This window comes from Triticum urartu, chromosome 5 (genome assembly GCF_003073215.2).
Source record: "Triticum urartu cultivar G1812 chromosome 5, Tu2.1, whole genome shotgun sequence".
Lineage (NCBI taxonomy): Eukaryota > Viridiplantae > Streptophyta > Magnoliopsida > Poales > Poaceae > Triticum > Triticum urartu.
In genome coordinates, this window is record NC_053026.1 from 560947033 (window position 1) to 560964724 (window position 17692).

The following is a 17692-nucleotide window of genomic DNA, read 5'->3' on the forward strand; positions in this document are numbered from 1 at the left end:
AATCGGCAACCCAAACGGAGCGGCCAGTGTTAGGAATTACTCCCTCTGTCTCATAATATAAGAATGTTTTTCAAGTTAACATAGCTTGAAAAACGTTTTTATATTATAAGACGAAGGGAGTAACTAATTAGAATAATTAGGGAATAATCTCTAATTTGTCTAAACCGTCATTGGGCAACAGTCGCATTGATTCAATTGTGACTCTTCGTAAAGGCGTCCGTGCCCTTTGGGCATGTATAAATAGTTCATCATCATCATCTATAAAGAATCTGGTTCATTCTTTCAATCACTTTCAATTCTAAACACATTATCAGCATGCTCCCGAGAACGATTTGGCGTGAGAAAAAACATGGGAGGCAGCGTTCTCGACACAGTCCGAGAGACCTCCCGGCGGAGCGCTCGTCCATGCCGCGGCGAGGACCCTCGTACTCGCCACACTCGACGAAATCCAACTCGAACCCCAGAACATATTGATCTTGACTCTGTCTTTCCAGTCACACCATCCCACGTTTCAGGCTTTCAGCTGCATTGAGTTCAGTCATATACAAATGATCTCACATTTTACAAATATAATTTGGGTTTGTTTAGAACACATCTAGATACGTCCTAGTTATTGCACATCTAAATGACTCAATTAGCACAAAAAGAAAAAGGAAACAAAAAAGAAAACACTCAACGAATCTCCATGTAAGATCAATGGCACGGGACTTTTTTTCTTGAAAAAAAGGCAAAAGTTTTGCCTCATTCATTAATTAATAAGAGAGTTGCCCAGTTAATTGCAGAAAACCAGACGAAAACCGTTACAACTTGACGACGGAATGCAACCAAGCCACAACCCCATGAAGCAAGCGGACTACTCCCAAATCATGAGCCCACAAAACCACAAGAGCAAACATGAAAACACGCCCAACACGCTAACCCTACCAACTGCCGGCATATGAAACGCAACCTCACAGAATTGCCCCCCACAAAATAAGCATCATCACCATCATCAAGCAACTGCCGACAACTTTCTTATAGCGTCACTCTTCTTGCTTCTGCATTTATCTGATTTCTCCTTCAAGATGCTGGCACGGGACTTGAATGTGCAATACTTATGACACATCTAGATGTGCTTTAGCTGCCCACCACATGGTAGAATCAAGACCTGATCCCACATCTTACAGATATAATTATGTCCATACTACATGCTGCATTGTGTTTTCTTTTCCTGAAATATTTACTTACATGCAGCATCAGCTGCATTAAGCTCAGCCACATACAAACAGGTAAACGAAGGCCCGCAGACAACAAATGGGCACTACTTTGATCTTACATCTTACAAATACATACAAACAGGTAAACAAAGGCCCGCAGACAACAAGTGGGCACTACTTTGATCTTACATCTTACAAATGCATACTATTGTCCCTCATTACATCACATGCTGTACTTTTTCATTTATATACTCGCTGCATCCCCGCATGGCTGTTCCTGGAAAATGCCATATCCTACGACTCTGCATCCATATCTGCGTCTCCAACTCTCCATGTTCCATATCAGTGCTTCTTAGATGGCTATGTCTAGAAGCATAAAAGTCAGACAATTAGCAACAGTTATGATGAAGAGACAAATGGAGAACAAAAGGCCACAATGAGACAATTAGAAATATCTCATATAACTCATTTTTATTATATATGTGTTATAACTCACTCTTTACAGTACCAGCAATAGATTTTGAAAAGCCACATATGTTGTAAAATGCAAAGAATATTCATAAAAGTAGCATATTTAGCTACCTTCGGATGGAGAATTTAGCTACCAAGAAGAAAAACATGTCCTATAACTTTTTTCATGTAAGATCATCCCTTGTCATGTCAAGCAAACAACACTATGCCAAAACAATAAAGTCTAGCAGAAAATTGATGTCAGGTATTCTTTTATTTTCGCGAATACGCAAAGCTTGCATATCATTCCATTGATAGAAGTTAGAGCAGGGACGCAAGAGGCGTGAACATGGTGCCCAGAGCAGAGATACAAGGAATGCTCAGCCCAAACAGAGAAAGCACAGCTAAACTCACCGCCCTTGGAAGCAACCCAAACCAACAACTAGATGACCAACATCTCCAAATCCAGAACCGAGGACGCCGCGAGCAAACAAGACAGCGCCTTAACGAAGGAGAACGACACCGAGATGGCGTCGCCGTCCGATCGAAATAACCGGACCAAGGGTTTCCCCTGATGCTAGAAGAGGGCCACAGATGAAGGCCATGGCAGTGCCTGCAAGAAGGGGACGGCACCCGCGGGTCGCCGCTGCCAGCATAGGATGCAGGGATGCAATCCCAAGCCGTCAGAGCACAAATCAGAGAAGAGGAAGTCGGGCATAGGCCGGAACCGCGACCGCAGGAAGGGAACCCCCCCCCCCCCCCCCCCCCCCCCCCGGCCAAAGGAGGCAGCGGGCGCCGCTAGACGTGCGAGCTCAGGAGCAGGCGGAAGGACGGACGGGGCATGGAGGTGGGCGAGGTTGGGTGGCTGGGCGGAATGAGAAGCGGCGAGGGATGTGACGGTGGCTGGAGACCCAGACGAGCCAGGATCTGCTGGGGAGCACAGATCCAGGCCAACAGGACCGGACAGCAGGGTCGCCAGCGAGCCCAAGGAGCTGGAAGGAGACGCAGCTCCAGGAGTGTGTCCGAATCGAAGAAGCGCCGGTATAGACGGCCAACCAAGGGCACCAGCAGATGTCAAGTATTCTGTCTTAAATAATAAGGATCCCGAGACAAGAAATTCAATTTATTCCTATGTGCTACAAATGTAACACGCACCAGCAGAAGGGGTCATGAACAAATGACAAAATCACAGTTATTTCACAAAGTATGGATTCAACAGAAGTTTTTTTTATGGAATTACGATAAATAACAAGATCAGAACAGATATTAACAGATAAAAGTATAACCAGCTTTGAGGTTTCACACTTGCCAACTGACTTATTCATTTGACATCAAATTAGGTGTTAGATAAGTTTTATCAGCGACAGTTGCTTACTCAATACAAGTTATAGGTGAAAAATTCAGAATCACAATATCTGTATTCAAGCAATCATGTACAGAACATAACTAGATTGGGTTACTCTATGATATAAATACTAAGGATGAGGAATTACCTGGCGGATAGAAACTCGTGAAAGGATGACATTGTTTCATAGAACGGGTTCCGTTAAGTTTCCTGGATTGCATTTGCTTAAGTTCAAGCATGTAGGCACTGTCATCCACATAGAGGATGATCACATCGTTATCTTCATCATACCCCAGCACTTTGTCTTGCCACACCTTTCTCCTAATCTGATGAGGGATCCCAAGAGTGCTATGCATTTCAACAGTCTTCCGCAAAAACCATGTGGCAATACCCTGAGAATTAACCACCCTCTGCCAGATCTGAAGGTTCGGGAAGAGGAATATGGCTATGGCTAGGCCATCAGCGCCGTCCTCTGGCTTGATGATCCTATAGTTGCCAGATTCATTCATACCAGGAGGCCCCATGATGACAGCTAGGCTCTGCATATCCAAATCAAACCAAAATATGGCATTGCACGAAAGCAGCCAATAGAGTGCATTGCCAATAAGGGTCGCGGGAACGCTATCACCATGGAGCTCGCATGGATACTTTGTTGATATGATATTGCTCCATGTGTCAGTCTCCGAGGAAAAAACACAAGCCTGTGGTTGATGATCTCTTTTGTGAGACACCAAGACAACCTTGAAAGGGCTGCAATGACAGTGGCCGTGCACATGGTCCTGCTCGCCAGCAGCACAGAGCACCGCCCCGTAGAGGATGGACGGTTGCCCGAATTCGGCAGGAACAGCGAAGTACCGCTGCTCGCCGGTGATGGGAGCGAACACAATAAGCTGTCTGAACACCCGGTGTAAGGCGAGCACGCGACCGCCACGGCACCCCAAAACTTCAAAGCCGCGGGAGGCCATGCCGAACGGGATGTGGATGCGCTCAGCAGGGACACGGTCGGGAGGGTACAGGATGTCCTGGTTGAACACGATCTTCCGTCGGCGCTCGAAGAAGCCGAGTAGGGGCGGCTTCCAGCTCCTGCGGCGGGCTTGGAACTGGCGGACGAAGTTGGGGTCGGTGGCGAGGCCTCGCCAGCGCCTGGAGACCAAGGATGCGAGCAGGCGGGACGACGGCTGTGGTGGCAGAAGGAGAAGGATCTCCCAAAGCATATCCAACGGCAGCGACTCGCACGGGGCCGGAGGACAGCGGCCGCCGTTCCGCGGCGTATCGCCGTCACCCGGCAGAGGGACAGGCGCCTCCGGAGAGGTGCGGCGGCGGCGGCGGCGGCGGCGATCCTCGCTCGCCCCGACTTGGGAGCGGCGGCGGCGACCGGGGCGGACCAGCCCCTCGTCCTCCTCGCTCGCCCCGATATGGGAGCGGCTACGGCGACCGGGGCGGGTCACCGCGATCTGGGAGCGGCGGCGACTGCGGCTAGCGCCGGCCATTTCGGCGGCCTCCTCGCTCGCGCCGATTTGAGAACCGCTGCGGCGGCGGCCGCCTGGGGAAACCCCGTGGTAGGTTTTCATTCTGGTGGTGGTTTTTATTGGGAGTCGGTCATAGACGACTCCGGCGAGCTTTCACGGCGGCAGTTCAATCGGGCGCCGCCAAGGGGGTGGGTAGGGGTTAGGGTTTTCTTTTCCGTTCCAAGGGGATGACACTGCTACCAAGTTCTTCTCTGGAGGCCCCACCTGAAGACTAGCTGCGCCGTTGTCTTGCTGGGCCAAAGACCCACAACACCCAGAAAGCAGAACTTTCTTAAAAATACTATTCATTTTCTGTGTTTGAAGAAAACCATACATCACATCCACTCAAAGCTCTCTTTTTTGCGTAAGATCAAGTCAAGACAAATCCTTAAAATGACAAGTGCCATCCTATCAAATTCTTGTATACCTCTTATTCCTACGTTTTGGTTTCCTCTAGACTGAATGAGCCGGCGTTAAAAATACTGCTAAACGAAATGTAGCACCAAGCAATGGCATGATGCTTTTGCCATACCGACTTTGGTAGGACCGGGTCATCGAAGGGCCTAGCCGCCCAGGGGAGTCTGCGCTGTTGACGCGGATCTTCATTGTTGACCCTCAAAACGGATATAGTATTTATCTGTAGACTGATCCAGATCAGTTCACGGGCAGTGATGTGGGAGCAGGTCATCCAACATTGTTTCCTAATTTTTTTGCCTCTTTTTCAAAAATATCTGTGGGCTCAAAATAGTGGCATATCAAATCAGCGAAGGTTGAAAATATTCAAATGCAACGGTAGTTCTAATTTAAATATTACAATCCAAATAAGTTGTCAAATAAAATAATTCAAACTTGCATTCAACTAGCACAAATGTTCTAGTTGTGCACTTTGAGTGGGCCGGGGGTGCCATAGTCCTACATGGCGACGGTTTGGACTCCCGCAAAGTGCCCTAGTTTGCTTTTGGTTTGCAGGAAACGGACATGGTCCGTGGACCATGTCGGGCGATGTTGAATGGCAAATTGCATCCGGACATCATGGTTCGAACGTTTACGGGCGATTTGAGGTCCGCTTTGAAGATGCTCTAAGCATCCCAGAAGAACTTTTTTTTGTTGCCAGGGGGTATCTTGTAGAATCTCAATGATCAGCAGGAGACAAAACACGGACTCAGTCTACAGAAGAATAATCATGAATGACCAAGGGGTGTATGCTTGCGGGAAAGTATGAAGTGATGCCACACTTTAAATTCTCCCATGATACCTACTTTGAAATGACAAATTCAAATGTTTCAAGTATTTTGTGAATGTTCACAACGTATGTGACTACAACCCCTAAGAAAATCAGATCGAAATTCGAAATAGACATTGAGAAACAAATGATGAATATGGATAGTGTCACAAAAAGACAAGCAAATGTTTTCACTATTCACATTTGGATTTGCTTCTTTGTTTCTCAATGTGCATTTTGAATTTGAACCTGAAATTTTTAGGGTTGTAGACACTTTCCTTGTGAACATTCACGTTTTTTTTTAAAAAAATTGAAACTTAAATTTGTTTTTTTTTCTTTGAATCGTAGCATGGGAGCATGTGGGACTTAGTAGCGCAGGGAATCAATCGTCTGTGGATGTTCAGCCAAAGACTCTAGCCCCGGATTCTGATAACTTCTACCGTTCTCTCATTATTCAGTCACTGGATATTCTCCCGTATGCTTGCCTGTGTACCTAGGAACCAGTGGCCAGCTCAAGGGTAATTTAAGTGGTAACCAAACAAAGCAAAAGCAATACAGAACTTGACAAAAATACGAAACTATCATCCAATCCATACAACATCCAGATTTGGACGGTTGGTGAGAACAACGGGAGAGTGATGGTTTATTCTCAACCATGCAAAGCACAGACACCGAGTTCAGAGACACGAAAATACTATTTCAAAGACTATACTGAAAGGACACTTGCAGGAAGTCCGAATGATAGTGGGCAGTAACTAGCTAGGCCTGGGTGTTGCCCACTAAACATGGAGGATGAGGTTATCATAACCATACCCATTGAGCTTGCTGATGGCATTCTCAGCATCTTCCCTGTGGACAAAGTTGACAAAGCGAAAGCCCCTACTTGATCCCGTCTTCAGGTCCACCGCAACATAGACACGGCGCTGACCGGGCCAAACGCGCGGAATAGCTCGAGAAGGTCGGGTTCGCGGGTGTCCTCGGACAGATTGGTAACACGGACGGAGTTCTCGTTGTTCCTGCGCGCTCATGTCGTGTCCAGCATCAGTATGAAAAGCGCCAATCCTTAACCTCGGAGCAACGTATGAGCTCTTCGCAGGACCGCTCGATGCTGCAGGCCCATCAGATGTACTTCCTCCGTTTCAAATTACTCGTCGTATAAATAGATGTATCTAGAACTAAAATACATCTAGATGCGTTCATACCTACGATAAGTAATTTGAAACGGAGGGAGTACTAAGAGGCCTGTCTAGAGTATCGGTCGGTGGAGCGAGATCCTTGTAGGGGCACTTTGAGGTCCAGTGGTCATCCTTCTTGCCACAGGTTCTGCAGACCATGAGAACGGCACCTCCCTTGCTCGCCAATGCCAGTGGATCACCAGAAGCCCACAATACAAAATTTGTGTCACCATGTAAGGTTAGATTTGTTGTATATATCGTAGTGAATATTTTGTTCAAAAAGTCAAACATGTTTATGTTTGACAGGTTTAAGGAAAAATTTATCGACATCCACAATACAAAATTTGCGTCATCAGATTCATCATGAAGTGTACTTTATATTTTTATTTATTTAGTATTTTAGATGTTAGACAATTTATTCTAGAAACATTTTGACTTTTGAAAAACAAAATATGCACTAGATTGTGAAATGGAGGGAGTATAACACAACCAACTGACTTTAAGGGATAAGAACAATCGAACAAAAGTCACCCGATTTGACATAGTCTTCATAGTTGATTCGAAACAGATGAGTCGACACAGATTCAGATGGGGATACAGAGAAGAATGGCGAACCACCTGGGGCGCGTGGGTGCTCAAGGAGGACCTCCTCGGTGGAGACTATGATGAGGCGCTCGGAGGCATCGTCGCCGCTAGCGGCGTCACCAAACTACGGCGGGCAAAAGCCAGCCTGAATTCATTTATTAATTTTAAAGTTTAAAAGAGAATATATACAGAGAGAGGGGCAAAGGAAAAGAGGGAAACATCAAATAAAAACTACTATGCTACATCTAGCCGGGACAACATGATTCCCCAGTCGATCAGAATTTGTTTGCGATTCTCCTTTCCACAACGATGGGCCCAAAGAAAGAGGTCTTGCGATGCCCGCCGAAGAACGCAGCCCAAAGACTCATCTTCTTGCTTGAAAACTTTAGCGTTCCTTCTATTCCACAGGCTCCAGAGGATGGACGTAGTAACCGTATTGCGAAATTTGCAAGCAGGTGAACGCCCTTGCAGGTCTTGGATGGAAGAACAATCTGAAGGGTTGATGTTTAGTGAGTCCACAGTCATCCAAGCTTGAGCGGCAACATGGCAGTGAATTAGCATGTGGGAGGTAGACTCCGTTTCTGAACAGAAAGGGCAGGTATCGGAGTCCGTTAGGTCCCTCCGGAAGCGACGCTCGTTGGTAAACAGTCTTCCTCGATGCGCCAGCCAGATAAATAACCTACACCGATTAGTCGCATAGTTCTTCCTCCAGATGAATTCAGAGAACTGATCATCCGGCCGAGATGAGAAAGCAGCTCCATACGCAGAAGCAACAGAAAGAGGCTTATCATTGATCCTGCATAAACGGTTATCCGGTACCTGCGGCATCAAGTTAACTGTGGCTAAAACAGTACGCGGGCAAAGAAGCTCGTTAGTAGCAGCAATGGTCAGACGTGGTTGTAGTGAAAGACGAAGATCCTCCGCCGAAAGAACAAACGCAACAGATACATTAGGTTTTGTAACATGGGAGAAAAGACTTGGGAAGCGAGCAGCCAAGGTATCGTTGCCGATCCATAGATCCAACAAAAACGCGGTTGAGACACCGTTACCGATCTTGACGTGGGTAACAGAGCGGAAGAAAGGGAAACCAGACAGGAGGTCCTTCCAAACTATTGTGTGTAGTCTATGAGTGTCACCAATGTAGTGCCCGCCATCCCAGCCATACGTGGAGGCAAGCCAAGAGTCCCAAGAGCCAAGACCGGGTTGGTGTATTTTACTGAGGGATTTTAGAAGCAGGCAAATTTAGATACATTAAAACTGTGCAACTTTCCAGCCCTCTCAGGCCATTAGCGTCCGTGGTCGTCCGATCTTCAATTTCAAGCATTTTCGGCCGTCAGATTTGATGTGAATCGAACCTAATCAGCCTTCGTTCGCTATTAACGAGCGCGAACCGTCTGGCCCGCTGCTCCGGTCGCTTTTTTGGTTGTCTCAGGTTAAATTGGGCCTCATGGGCCTGTAGCAACCTCCCCTAAGCCATCGATCGTTTCATTTCGCTAGGTCGCACGTCTCCCCCACCCCCCTCGCGTGGCGGCTCTTGCCCAATCTAACCTCTGTCGCGCTCATCCCCATTCTTGTACGCCGGTGGGATCCTGCTTCCCACCGCGCAAGGGCGCCGGTACGGCAACCTCCCACAACCTGGCTTAGATTTCGGACGGCACCACAACTTCGGCTGGGGGCCTCAAGCATCGATGGCGACGCCAGAGGGCGGTGACAACGGCAGCGAATCATCGCTTGTCGGTTGGACTCCACTTGCCGGTGATTGAGGAAATAAATCACCATGCCACTCTTCAGCGGCTACTACTTGCAGGTCCGTTACCACTCCGTGCTCTTCCATTCCTCTGCCCGCGTTATTGATGCTATTCTTTCACCTCCCAAAATGATGCAAGTTATCTAGGTTGACTGACTCGAGCTCCTGTGTGCTTGCAAGCTGGGATTAGCAGTTCCAGTATAATTTTTGCCTTTGGATTGTAACTAAACTCCTTTTGGACGAGCATCCTTTTCCATTGACTAATAATAGCCAATCCAGATTTGTTTGATTTGTTTGCATTTTTCGGTATACTTTACATATAGAGGTTTTCGGTGGTGTACGTATAGGACCAATAATAGTTGTAGAAATTCTGTAGCCGTCTGGTATTGCAAGATAATGGATTTAGGAGAGCTGATTATAACTGGGATAATGAAATTAGGCAGAAGGCATTGCTAATCTTGACATGAAGAAACACATTATTCTGATATGTCCATGATATTTTAGTGCTCACTTTATTTTACCAATGTTCCAATTTGAGTTTATCACACCCATGCTCTGAAAGTTCAGGTTATAACTCTAGACCAAATTTGAGTTTACCACACCCACGCTCTGAAAGTTCAGGTTGCCATGACATGACCTGTGCTTTGCAGGATAAATCAGAGAACATCTTTGATGGTCCTTTGATAGAATATAATGAGAACAACATAATACGTAAGGCATGTACTACATGGATCTTGATTCGGAATTCAGCAAAACAACTCTATTGAGTACCTGCAATAAAATAGTAAATTGTTGTTCATGATCCTACAGTTTCTGAAGTCAAAAGTAGCAGTGTTTACATCTAATTGTATCCTGCAAAGCTAATAAAGTCCTTCATAATCTCGTGTGGGTGTGGTCTCTATTAGTCACTATGTATTCGCTGAGATTCTTTCATCTTGTTGAAATTGTATGTGCATCTGCTTTTGTCCGTGCCATGTTAGGCGGCGCTGGATCATCTATGTTGAGGATGGCTTCACCGACTTGTGCATCGTCCGAGGTCTGTTTCCCTTTCCTAGGGTTTAACAAAATCGCATGAGTTATTGGTCAAGAGGAGGCCCACATGCAGCAAAGTATGTCAACGCAAAATCAATGCAGGGTTTGTTCAGGACATTACAGTTCGAAGGACATGCAAATGTTTGATTCTCCCTGTGCAGTGTCAATCAACTGTTGATTGCAGGAGCAAGGTGTACGAAAAATTTGTTGGAACCAAGATACTCATCTTGAGTTTAGTGTTTTATTGCATGAACATAACAATTTACTGTTTTATTGCAGGTACTCAATAGAGTTCTTTTGCTGCATTCAGAATCAAGATCTATGTAGTGCATGCCTTACATATTGTATGTTGTTGTCATTATACTCTATCAAAGGAGCATCTAAGCTGTTCTCTGATTTATGAATTTTCTCTACAGGGGTAATGGCTACTTCCCCTTTCTTCCTCTGCCATCTTCCCAGCAGCCATGGTTCTCATACCACTACTCATTGCGAGGATCCCAGTCTGCCTTCCCTCCCCACTCTCACAGGAATGCTGACTGGCAGCGCACATGCCTTTTCCCGACAGTGCCATGGCACCTCTCTATAGGTGAGCGACACTGCCATTTCCTTCCGAGCGTGACATATTTTCTTTTTAAGTTATTACATGCTGAGTTACAGGTTGGTTTAGTCTATTGTATCATGCCTCTAATTCTGCTCCATGCTCAAGTCAACATGACACTTCTTCCCCCCAATTTTTTCTTGATTTATTCTATGTTAGTTCGGTTTGTCATATCAGGCCGAATGAGCTGTCCACATTTCTGTGTACAAAGGGTTAGTATACATCTACATAATCAGATGCTGGAGGAAATGTAGGATAATATATCTAATCATATTATATGCTTTACTTACAATGGTATCTGCTCAGTGTAGCCATTTACTCATGAACTGTAACGTTTCTTTTTACAGAAAATAAACAAGATGGGGACAACAAGTTTTCTTTCTCCCAATTCTGGCACCCCCATCACTTCCTTAATTTTTCATTACAATTTTAATGTCAGTATTTTTCCTTAAGAAAGTTTGCTAACCATGGCTTCATTGCTAATTAGTTTATGGTTCACTTACTTGCCCAAAACATAATGTTTAGTTGCAGTTGAGCAAAGACAACTTGATCGTGTTAATGCATAAGTTAAATCAACAATCTTGACAAACCTAGAATCTAAGGTATATATGCATTGCGATATGTTTTACTGTCCTGTTAAATTCCAAGGACCCTCTTTATCTTGAGGCTCGATCATTGTATATTGGTATTTTGTTGCTCTGTCACTAGAAGATGATGCCTACTTGTTTTCTAATTTGTATGATAAAACTGTAACATGTCCTAAAAAAGCAGGTTTGGAAGAATGGTAATTTTCTAAAGCCAACTGTACAATAGTAATAAAAATTATCTAAATTATGGACAACAAATGCCAGAATGGAATAATAAGTAAATGTTCATTAACACTGTTAGCACATTTGTTGGAATATAGTGGTTGCTATATGATCTAGAAGCATGTACTGCATTGTAACAATACAATGCATGTGCTACTGTTTGACATGTGATCTTACATTGGTATTATTATCCCTGATTTTCTTTTAGCGACTGCTATATGATCTTTGAAGTATCTAATCCAACATTAATGGAGCATCAAGTGGCTGGGTTGAGAAGAAAAGTGTGTATTTGTTGGACCTACAAGGCGCAGAAATCTAACTGGCAACAAAATTATTTATATTTACGAATGCAGTAATATGCAATTCTGATACTTACTGCTATCATACATAGTGTGCCGTGTTTTTTAGAATTATTTATGTGTCATGTTGGAAACAATGGTGCTGGTGGCTTTATGTGTTACTACTGCTTTATTGTTTATGTATAATGCCTTCACATATTTGTGCCAAGCTAACATGCAATAAATATTACAAATAGACGGGCGCAGCAACGCGCGCCATTGATGATCTAGTATTATGAGTACGAAGGCATCTAAAGCCCAGGCCGCCCTTCTTAGTGGGGGCACAGACGTCTGCCCAAGCAACTTTGCATTGACCCCCATTCACATGGTCATCGCCAGCCCAAAAGAAAGCACGACACCGCTTGTCAATCTCCTGAATAGAACCAACAAGAAGCGGCATAACGGTCATCGCATAGGTGGGAAGAGCTCGAATTACAGAGTTGAAAAGAACTGCCCTACCGGCCGCGGAGAGAAGGTGTCCTCGCCTACCAGCTAACCTTTTGTCAACCTTAGCAATTAACGGGTGGAAATCTATTAGACGAAGTTTGTGGGTAGACAAAGGGAGACCAAGATAGTTCTGCGGGAAGGTAGTGACCGAGCAACCCAACATACTTGCCATGCGAGCGGCCACAGAAGGGTCAACATGGATTGGAGCCAAAGTGCTCTTAGCAAAATTAATGTGGAGACCCGTGGCGAGGGAGAAATTGAGCAGGATAGATTTTAGGGAGGCAAGGTTATCTTCGTCTGCGTTTATGATATTTAGAGTGTCATCCGCGTATTGAAGAACGGGACATGGCGAGTTGGGAACAATTGGGTGCTGCAGCAGCCCCTGAGCTGAGGCCTCTAGGATCATGCGTTGGAGGATATCGGCAATAATGATGAAGAGGTAAGGTGAAATGGGGTCGCCTTGTCTGAGACCATTTTTACATTGAATCCAGTTCCCGGGAACGCCGTTAAGAAGAATAGCCGATTGACCAGAGTCGTTCAGCATCATAATCCAACGAATCCAAGTTTCTGAAAAGCCTTTGGCTTGAAGGATACGATAAAGGCTCTCCCAAGAGACAGAGTCAAAGGCTTTCCTAAAATCCAATTTTAAGACTAAGGCCGGGCATTTTCTTTTGTGGCAAGCTTGCACAATATCAGCTGCGAGAATGAAGTTCTCCGAGATACACCGGCCTTTGATAAAGCCGGATTGATCCACATGGACAAGATCACGGATAACCGGCTGAACTCTAATAGAAAGGCACTTGGAGCATAGTTTGGCCGAGCAGTTTTGAAGGGAAATCGGACGCATCTGGTCAGGGTCAGTTGTGCCAGGTTTTTTGGGGATGAGGACAATGTAAGCTTTGTTGATACGCCTAAGATCTGCAGAGCAGGAGTGGAAACTGTTGAGAAAGGATAGAAGGTCATTTTTAACTAGGTCCCAATTGGCCTTGTAGAAAGCTGGCCCAAAACCGTCTGGTTCGGGGCTAGCATTATCGTTCATGTGGAAGAGAGCCGTTTTAATCTCCTCGACAGAGAAGGGGCGAGTCAAATCGAGAGACCGAGAGGGTCTTAGACGAGAACCGGATACTAGCTCGTTTAGATTCGGAGGAATAGAACAGGCTATAGGGGTACCAATGACAAGTTTAAAGTAGTCACGAAGAGCACGATGCTTGCCAGAGTGGGAAGAGACCTCGCTACCATCTATGTTGAGGGATTTAATTTGGTTTTTACGCAGCCTGATCGTAGAGCAAAGGTGGAAGTAGTCCGTGTTCTCATCACCGAGCACATAGTCCTTGATTTTAGCCCGTTGCCGCCAGTAAACAGCAGCTAGGGCGTTGTGCCGATGAAGGGAAAGAGAAACCTGCATGCGAAGAGAGCATTCTAAGGAGGAGAGCGAGCGGAATTCTTCTATTTTGTCTAGGAAGGTGATGACCGTGTGGCAGTTTTTAGTGATCACAAGAGGAGATCTAGCTTGCTTGGCCCAGGCCTTAGCAGCTGCGTGCACTCTCTTAAGTTTGAGACATAAGTGGCCCAAGTGGGTAGAAGGGACAACACTATTCCAATTTTGCAAAATGATGTTCATGGAAGGTTGTAAGTGCAGAAGGCCGTTGTTGAACCGGAAGACCGAAGGCGTGGGAACTTTGGACGCAGCAATGAGAACAAGCGGCACATGATCAAAAGTTGACCGGCAAGCGGACGTGAGTGTGGAGTCCGAGAGGAGGAAATTCCAAGCTGTGTTGACAAAAGCCCTATCCAAGCGCACCAAAGTCAGGCAGTCTTGTTTGTTAGACCAAGTAAATAGCCTATCAAGAAGGGGAAGCTCCTGAAGATTAAGACGGTTTAAGGTAGACGAGAAGAGCAAGGCTTCGGAATGGTTAAAGTTGTCATTCGAGCGCTCGTTGGGCTTTAGAGTAAAGTTGAAATCACCTAAAAGAGCCCAGGGGCCGGTTACAGAGGAGCCTAAGAGAAGAAGTTCGTCAACAAACGCTTGCTTCTCAAAGCTGGCGCAAGGACCATAAATGTTAGAGATCGAGAAATCATCGTTGCTAGCTCTGGCCGAGAAGTGTAAGGTTAAGGAGAACTTAAGAGCAGTGACAGAAGTGCAGGAGTAATCTTGATTATTCCAGGCTGTTAGGATTCCTCCAGCAGAACCATTTGAAGGCAAGAAATGGAATGATTTCAACCTAGTGGGTAAGAAGGAGCTGGCCTTGAAAGTAGAGATATCATCAAGCTTTGTTTCTTGCAAGCAAATAAAAGAGGGGTCGAGGCTGAAGAGAGCAGCTTTGACATCAGTACATTTTTTGTTTCTACCGAGACCACGAACATTCCAAGAGATGAAACGAGTTTTACGATTCATGGAAACCATAAAGGGCAACGAAAACATAACGAAACATGGCCGGACAGGGTTGAGACCTACAACTGCAACTAGACCTACAAACAGATACATGGAGCAAGTCTAGGCCAAGTACAGCCGGGTTGAGACCTACAACTGCAACTAGACATGAAAGTAGCAAAGGGAAGAGGTTGCGACCAAGCTCAGAAGAGCTAAGACCTATGGTCGGAGCAAAGCTAGGACTAAAACAGGATACAGATGACAGACTGATACAAGCCGAAGCGCGACGGCAGAGAAGGACCGCGAGGGGATGCGGGGCTGACAGTTGAAGACGCAACATTAGACACATGCGGTGTCATCAGGGAGAGCCGAGGCGGGCACGTCACAGGCAGCGGCAAGCTCTAGCACGTCCTGCCGAGGGAGGGGCGAGGAGACCTCGGGCGCCATGTCGATGAGCTGAACTGGGAGGAGCGCCTTTCCACCAGCAGAAATCTTTCCTTCCTTCAAGACACGCATGCACTGAGTGGCCTTCAGGATGATGGAGACGTACTCCGAAGGCTCGATCCCGGCGAGGCAGGCGCTCCGGCGGCGGGCGGGGGAGGCCACCGGAGGGTCGGCGGCGGGCGGAGGAGAAGGCAGCGGCACCACGGGAGCATGGACCTCGTTGTCTTCCTCCAACACCAGAGGGGTGGCGGGCCAGGAGAGGTCGAGATCGCCGACGGCCGCAGCGGCCACAGGGCCCGGCAGAGCCCTAGAGTCGCGGCAGATGACGTCCACGGAGGTGATGGGGGTTCTACAAGGCCCCACTGTGGCCACCTTGGTGAGGTGACCGATGGACGCGGTGGCGAAGTTGGCGATGAGCATGCCGGCCGCCGCAGCCACCTCCTGCATGGGCAGGCGATAGAGCCGCGATCACCGGAGGAGCTGACGACAACGACGTCGAAGAAGCCCAGCCACATGTAGATGAGGACGTTGGTCGACTTCTCTAGGAGCGGCTTGGCCTTGACTGCCGGTGCCGGGAAAGCCCACATGGTGAGCCCTCCGGGGAGCTCCGCAACGCGACCACCATCATCTTGGGAGGCAGGGGGTGGAGGAGGAGCGAGGTCGTCGTCCATGCCCGCAGGGAAGTCGGCGTTGGTGTCGTCATCAGAGGGCGGGGCAGAGGCGAAGTCGAAGCCGGCGGCGGGCGGTATCCGCGGATACCGTACCCGCATGGGCAGCGTATGGGCATAATTTTATACCCATGGGTAGTACACATACCCTATCCGTTAAGTCATGGGTAGGGCACGGGTATTGTCTTGTACCCATGGATATACCCATACCCTACCCGTTTATACTGACACGTGTATCTTACTCGTGAAGTGTGTCATGGGATTGTGAACCTATGTTAAAGTTGTCACCAATCATTAATTTGAATTGAGATAATTGTTATGTGATATTGGGTCAAATGTGATATCCATGAATCTATCTGTTATTGAGTTGAGATAAATATTTTTTGGGTCAAATGTGATATCCATGAATGTGAAATTTTGAATAACTTGTGTACTATTTGATCTACCTGTTGGGTACCCAATGGGTATGGGTACCCGCCGGGTATGGGTACGGGTAAAGTTTCATACCCGTGGGTACGGATATGGGTAAAATGATGTACCCATTGACTACACGGGTATGGGTATGGTATTGTTCTACCCACCCCATACCCTACCCATTGACATCCTTAGCATGGGATCAGCGCTCGACGGCCACCTTGGAGAGGCGCGCGAGGGCGAGCTTGCGGATGCGGGAGGTGGTGGTGACCTTGACCTTGTTGTCCTCGCCGTCGAAGTGGTACTCTATTGTCTTCTTGAAGCCGTTCTCGTTGGGCCCGATGACCACCCGCGGCAGGAGTAGGAAGTTGAGCTCGCCCCAATCATCTTCGTCGAGCTCACCCCACCAGATCTTCGCTGCCACCATGGCTGCTCGCTGGTTTGCTTGCTGGGGTGCTAGGGTTTGGGGTGCGGCGGTGCGACATTGAAGCGACACGTAGGTCGAGAGCGCCTCCCGCGTAGCTTCAACGTGCAGGCCACTGTTCCGCGTTCAAACGACAGCCCATCCATCTGTCTACATACATTAAACATATGCGGTTGCCGAGGAACCTGCTCCGGCGCCACTCCTTCATCCATCTGCTGCCCACCGTTAATCACCTTGCCACCTGCCCTGCCATCCACCCGCTATATAAACTCCAGGCCCGGCAACAGCCGCATCCAACCTCATCTGATCCTTATCTCCTCTCGGCACCACGCTCTCCATGACCTCCAAGAGCTCCAAAGCCCCCTCGGACAGCCTCTCGTCCGAACTAAAGAAGCAAATCGTAGCCACTATGGCCGGCTGGCAGGCCGACAGATGGACGAGCTTACCGGAGGCCAGTACTGTGGATGCCCCAATGGAAGAGGCAATCGACGACGAGTCGGCGCCACCATCCCTTGCTGGTGATGCCGCGATCACCATGGGCAAGGCCCATGCTCAATGCACAGGGATGGTGTTGGAAGAGCGACGGGTTGCGTTGCGGCAGGTGCAGGCCGACCAAGCCTACAACTAGGCGCCGACACGGGCATCACGTTGGATGTGGACGTGGGCGAGCAGGAGGCATTGCTCCAATTCTTACGCACCGCTTGCGAAATCCACCACAACCACAGGCGGCGCCGTGTCCGTCAGGCGGAATTAGAAGCCGCCATTAAGGAGATCGACGACGATGTCGCTAGCTCCTCTGCGCCCCGCCGCCACAGCGAGGAAGGGTAGAGAAATATCCGGTTTAAGAGTCAGCGTTGTAAATGCCCTTATGTCCATGGATCCACTGTACGACGCGAGTCTGTCACCGCATTTTAACCAC

General features: G+C 47.4%; 1 protein-coding gene and 1 pseudogene across 1 annotated transcript; both read right to left on the reverse strand.

Annotated features, from left to right (window-relative positions):
• Positions 1-1169: 1169 nt before the first annotated feature.
• Positions 1170-4715, reverse strand: LOC125510717. The gene is made up of 2 exons (XM_048675967.1): positions 3140-4715; positions 1170-1562 (listed from the first exon to the last, which is right to left on the reverse strand). The coding sequence occupies exons 1-2, from the start codon at positions 4560-4562 to the stop codon at positions 1549-1551; spliced, it is 1437 nt and encodes a 478-aa protein (XP_048531924.1). The 5' UTR covers positions 4563-4715; the 3' UTR covers positions 1170-1548.
• Positions 4716-6476: 1761 nt separating this feature from the next.
• On the reverse strand, positions 6477-16776 carry LOC125510718 (annotated as a pseudogene).
• Between the last annotated feature and the right edge of the window lie 916 nt (positions 16777-17692).

Coding starts and splice junctions, on each gene's coding strand:
- LOC125510717 (XM_048675967.1), bottom strand. CDS start 4,562: ATGAAAACCTACCACGGGGTTTCCCCAGGCGGCCGCCGCCGCAGCGGT.